At 38.8% G+C, this 5,307-nt stretch overlaps 1 protein-coding gene across 2 annotated transcripts in view; it reads right to left on the reverse strand.

The window, feature by feature from the left end:
* LOC121884521 (ceramide synthase-like) overlaps nt 1-5,054 on the reverse strand; it is a 13,124-nt gene extending 8,070 nt beyond the window's left edge. The window contains exons 1-2 of one of the 2 annotated variants that reach the window (XM_042393382.1): nt 4,762-5,054; nt 1,600-1,683 (exon numbers count right to left, since the gene is read on the reverse strand). In XM_042393382.1, the coding sequence (XP_042249316.1) occupies nt 1,600-1,683; nt 4,762-4,880 (203 nt within the window). In that variant the 5' untranslated portion in view covers nt 4,881-5,054. Of the gene's footprint in view, nt 1-1,599; nt 1,684-3,019; nt 3,319-4,761 lie in introns of those variants that run through there. The other variant, XM_042393383.1, reaches the window with a different exon arrangement.
* Between the last annotated feature and the right edge of the window lie 253 nt (nt 5,055-5,307).

A 5,307-nucleotide genomic window follows, 5' to 3' on the forward strand; every position in this document is an offset into this window, starting at 1 on the left:
CTTTGATTTTTGCTGAAATATTGGATCATTTGAACATTTATTGAAATGAAAGCATGTGAGAAGTTTAGAGGGAAAAATCACTATTTGGTGGAGCTGTTAACAACTCATAGACATGTGAAATGTGACCCCGACTACACACTGCTTTTTGTAAGACGTCAAAAGCTCAAAAAGGTTGGAAACCACTGGTTTCATCTTTAACAATGTGTTGTATTTTAAAAGCTTGTTATATTATCCATTGTGTCAAATCTTCATCTGAAAAGTAACTAAAGCTGTCAAATAAATGTAGTGGAGTAGAAAGTACAATATTTCCCTCTGAAATGTAGAAAGTAGCATCACATGGAAATACTCAAGTACCTAAAATTGTACTTAACTACAGTAATTGAGTAAATATACTGTAGAGTAATTATATTTTAACACTGACCGAAACTTAACAAAATATTTGAAATCTGTATGAAAGCATAAATGCATGAACAAGACAACAAAATGCTCGAATGTAATATTTGAACTGTTTTTATTGCATTCATTTATATCTCATCACTGTCTATCTTTGTGTATTTTTTGATGCTTTTTTCTTTCCTTAAAATAACACATTTGGATTATGGTTTAATAGTTATGAAGTTTTTCTGTAGCATTAACAACAACTGCTCCCAGAGTTCCTGGCTGCTTGTTCACTGTGTCTGTGGCGTGATTTGATAAACAAATGTGGCGCTCAGACCATAAACTCCTCCCTGCTTTGACTGGGAAATGAAGGAGCTGACAGAGGAAACCTGGGATTTACTCAAACAACCCCCCCCCCCCCCCCCCCCCCCCCGTCATCATTCACTCTTCATCATTTCACTTCCCATCATCCTCAGCGAGCAGGATTAGTGATCTCTGCGACCGTCTTACAGAGACTGAAATAGCTCCTCTGCTGCTGCGAGGCTCAGATTGTTAATTAGATTACAGACTCAAACAGAAGTCTGGTTTAAACACAGACCAGTGCGTATGAACATCACTATTTCTTGTTTTCAGGGCTCAAAAATTTACAAAAGATGCCACCAAGAACACTGATATTAACTTAAAATTGGTTATTTTTCTCCAACTTTGACTTTTAGTTGTATTATCCCAAAAAGATTTAAGTGTCAAGTCAGGAAAAAGATTTCAGTTGTTTATTTATCTCAGAGTCTCTTTATATTGTCTGTTTTTATGTGTAATTTGGCTGCTTTTAGGGTGTTAGGATGAAGCTCTGGATCTATATATCTACCTATTTGCAGGTATTTTGAAGGCCTGAACAGCAAACATGATCAGATATTTTATTATTTAAAAAATGAACTCTCTCCAGTTTTGCTGATTTTTATGCTTTTGTATCATTTGAAGGCCTCTGACTCACAACTTTCTTAAAAGCCTCGGGATAAATAAAGCCATTGTTTTCAGCTACAACAGTGACATTTCTCTAACGCTGCAGTTTTGGAGATGAAGACAACAATGGTCACAATAAGCCAAAAAGAAAACAAAAGGAGAAAGAGAAGAAAAACAGGGAGACGGGATGAAAGAAGAAGGGATGTCAGGAAACATTAGAAAAGAAGGAGCAGATGTAAGAAGACGTTATTTAGTTCTCACTTGTCCTCTATGACGTCCCTGCAAGACGAGGCGATGACACATCCGGCTGACGAGGCCATGACAGCCTGGACCGACGACACCAGACTGAGGGGACGGAAAGTATGATGGTCAACAAAACTCTCTGACATATTTAGTGACATAAAAAAATATTGTTTTTATAGTTTTCGGCCAACAGCATGGCTCTAAGGATGGAAATGTCACTGTGGTCCAGACTGAAACATCTTAAAAACTGTTTGATGAATTAACATGAAATTTTCTCCTCAGGATAAACTGTAATAACTTAAGTGATCCTGACTTTCAATCTAACGCCACCATCAAGACAAAATTTAAAATTGTCCAACACCAAACATGTCAAATTATACAGCTGTTTGATTACAGAGTCGGTCGTGTAAAGATTAAAACACTTTGCACTGACAATACAACACAATATTCATTCAATTTGGGTTTAATTAGACAGAACGTTGGTCTTTAGCTGATATGAGGAATCCATGTTTTCTGGTTTTCAGACACTTCCTGACGTATTATTAAGTGCTGAGTCAGATATATCAGAGATTTAAGAAAAATCTGAGTTTCCTCGTCTCCCATAAGAACGACTTTGTGAGAAAGTGAGATGTTTTATATCAGGATAAACCTTTTTTCGAGGTAGTCCCAAACAAATAAACACAAAACAAATGAAAACAACACAACAATAAAAAGACAAACAAAAGAAACATCAAACTTTCTTATGAAAAACTCTTTGTGAAACTGACATTTTTGCTCTGTGTGAGTATTTGGACACCTGCTCATTATAGATAGTTTTATTTTGGTTTTTCTTCTTTGTAAAACAGTTTTTCGTCAAACTACATACAGCAGGGGTCAGCAAGTAGGTTCAACCATGGGCCTGTACTGGTACTTTTGACAGTACCAGTAGAACGTTTGGACCTTCTCATTCAAAGGTTTTTCTTTATTTTTACTAGTTTCTACATTGTAGAACAAAACTGAAGACATCAAAACTATAAAATAACACACATGGAACCATGTAGTAAACAAAAAAAGTGGCCTTATTCCACTACTGCAGTAATTCATATTATGACAAGAACCGCTCAGCTAAGAGAAACAACGACATCATAACTTTAGGGGGGCGGCTGCGGCTCAGGAGGTAGAGCGGGTCGTCCACTAATCGGAAGATTGGCGGTTCGATTCCCGGCTACTCCAGTCCACATGCCAATGTGTCCTTGGGCAAGATACTTAACCCCAAATGTGTATGTGTATGAATGTGTGTGAATGGTTAGTTTCCTCTGATGGGCAGGTTGGGACCTTGCATGGTAGCCCCTGTACCCATTCAGCATATGAATGTGTGTGAATGGATGAATGTGATTCGTAGTGTAAAAGCGGTTTGAGTGGTGACTAGAAAGGCGCTATACAAGTACAGTCCATTTACCATTTAAGACATGAAGGTCAGTCAATCCAGAACATTCCAAGAACTTTGAAGGTTTCTTCAAGCGCTGGCGCAAAAACCATCGAACGCTCTGATGAAACTGGCTCTGATGAGGACCAATCAGGACAGGAAGGCCAAGAGTTCCTCTGCTGCAGAGGACAAGTACATTACAGCAGCTCAGATCAATGTTTCCCAGAGTTCAAGCAGAGGAGACTGTGTGAATCAGCCTTCATGGTCGAACTGCTGCAGAGAAACTACAACTGAAGGAGACCAGTAAGAAGTAGAGAAACAGCAGGAGTAGACATCAGACCAGCGGAAATCTGTGGAAGTTCATCCTGCAACGACACGCCATCCCATCAGGACAGAGACCCAAACACACCTGCAGGCTCTTTAAGGTCTGACCAGGAAGCAGAGTGATGAAGCGCTGTATCACATGACCTCCACAGTCACCTGACCTAAACCCAGCTAAGATGGTTCGTGATGAAGGAAAAGCAGCCAACAAGTGCTCAGCATGTGTGAGAACTCCTTCAACACTGTCGGAAAACTATTTAATGAAGCTGGTTCAGAAATCGCTGACAGTGAGCAGAACTGCCAAAGCAACCAGTTAGTTTAGTTTACGACATGATTCCATGTGTGTTATTTTATAGTTTTGATGTTTTCGGTTTACAGAAAAACCCCTGAATGAGAAGCTGTGTTCAGACTTTTGACTGGTGCAGTTATGTGTTTTATTTATTTATTTAAATTAATTTAAGAATAAAATAGAGTTATAACTGTTCAGACTGTATCTGAGGGCAGATGTCATGTTTCACTTTAGTAAGTTACAACTTACTAAACTTCTTTATTGACACACGATGGTTGATTCAAAGTTCTGTTGTTGTTTCAAAAAAAAAAAAAGAAAAGAAAAGGCATCAACACACAAATTCTGTTCGACTTCCACATATTTGTCAAAAATAAATCTGTTCTGGTCCAACAGGCTGAAGTTGTGGAATTAAAACAGTGTTAGAATTCACTCATTAAAATGTATTTTCATGCACTGTCTTCACTGGGATTTACATGAGGTGGTAATTGGTGTCTGCTGTGGATTTGTGACGTAAGATATGAAAATCAAACTTCAGCTGTCGTCCGGAGGCCAAATATTTTTACAAGAGGGCCGGATTTGGCACGCGGGCCGCTATTTGCCTACCACTGACATTAATGTCTGTGGTTTGCTGCAGTGATTTGTTTTTCTCTGTAACATGAACGTCAATCGCTGGAAGTTATTTACATGTCGTATTATTGTGTGTCACGACTGTCCACGACTGGAACATTTAAAATGTGTTAGTTTCTCTCAGTTGGTGCAAACCTCAAATGAAAATCTCAAAAAATTGAAAAATCTAGTTTTAAGTTTTAGTGAATAATCTTTCTGTGATTATAACAGTAAAAATCTGTCGTCATTTCATCTGAAAGTTTAATTGACCCCGAGTCAGCAGGCTGTAATATTCCACATTAACTTTATTATTATTATTATTATCACCCCAGAGGGAAATCAGTTTGCAGAGTGTGCAGAAAACTCTACATGCACAATAAATACACACATATACAATCATGTTTATGCAGATTGTGTTTCTATTCATCATAAAAACCTGCTCAAACATGCATATTCTGGGAATAAAAGCAGGTCTCTTCAAGTTAAATAATGATATTTTATGAGGCTTTTTCATTACAGTTTTGTTAAGTCTCTCATTAAATGTAAGTGTGAGTCTTACCGTGCAGACACGGTGGCAGCGTCTCCTTCCCTCCATCCCATCATGTGTTTCAGAGCCTGTTTGGACATCAGGAAGAGTCCCGGGAAGAAGACGGAGCCGGCAGCCAGGAGGGCCAACATGGCTCCTGGTTCCTGTTGGGTTTGTTTGTGATGTGTTTGTTTTTGCTCTTTGTGAATGTGAGTGTTAACTGAGGACAGGTGTCCAGGAGCTCAGAGAGGAGGATCAGCTGGGCGGAGCGTCCTGCTGCCACCTGTCAGAGGAGGCGTGGTCAGCAGAGGTGGAAGATCCTTCATTTTAATCCCCCCCCTCTACTCAGAAAACATCTTCTTCTTCTTGGATAGTTGTTCTCTGTGCAAAGCGATCATGAAGTAAAAATAGAAAAGACTCCTGCATTTAAAATACTACTTAGAAGATAAGTTCTGGTAATTTTCTATATTTTTCTTCATGTTTGGATCCAAACCAACAATGAACTGATCTACTAACAAGTATCGTGTGCGTATCAAAGCCTGATATATCTTATTAAAAACACGTCAGCGAGTCACAGCG

This window comes from Thunnus maccoyii, chromosome 18, assembly GCF_910596095.1.
Source record: "Thunnus maccoyii chromosome 18, fThuMac1.1, whole genome shotgun sequence".
Classification (NCBI taxonomy): Eukaryota; Metazoa; Chordata; class Actinopteri; order Scombriformes; family Scombridae; genus Thunnus; species Thunnus maccoyii.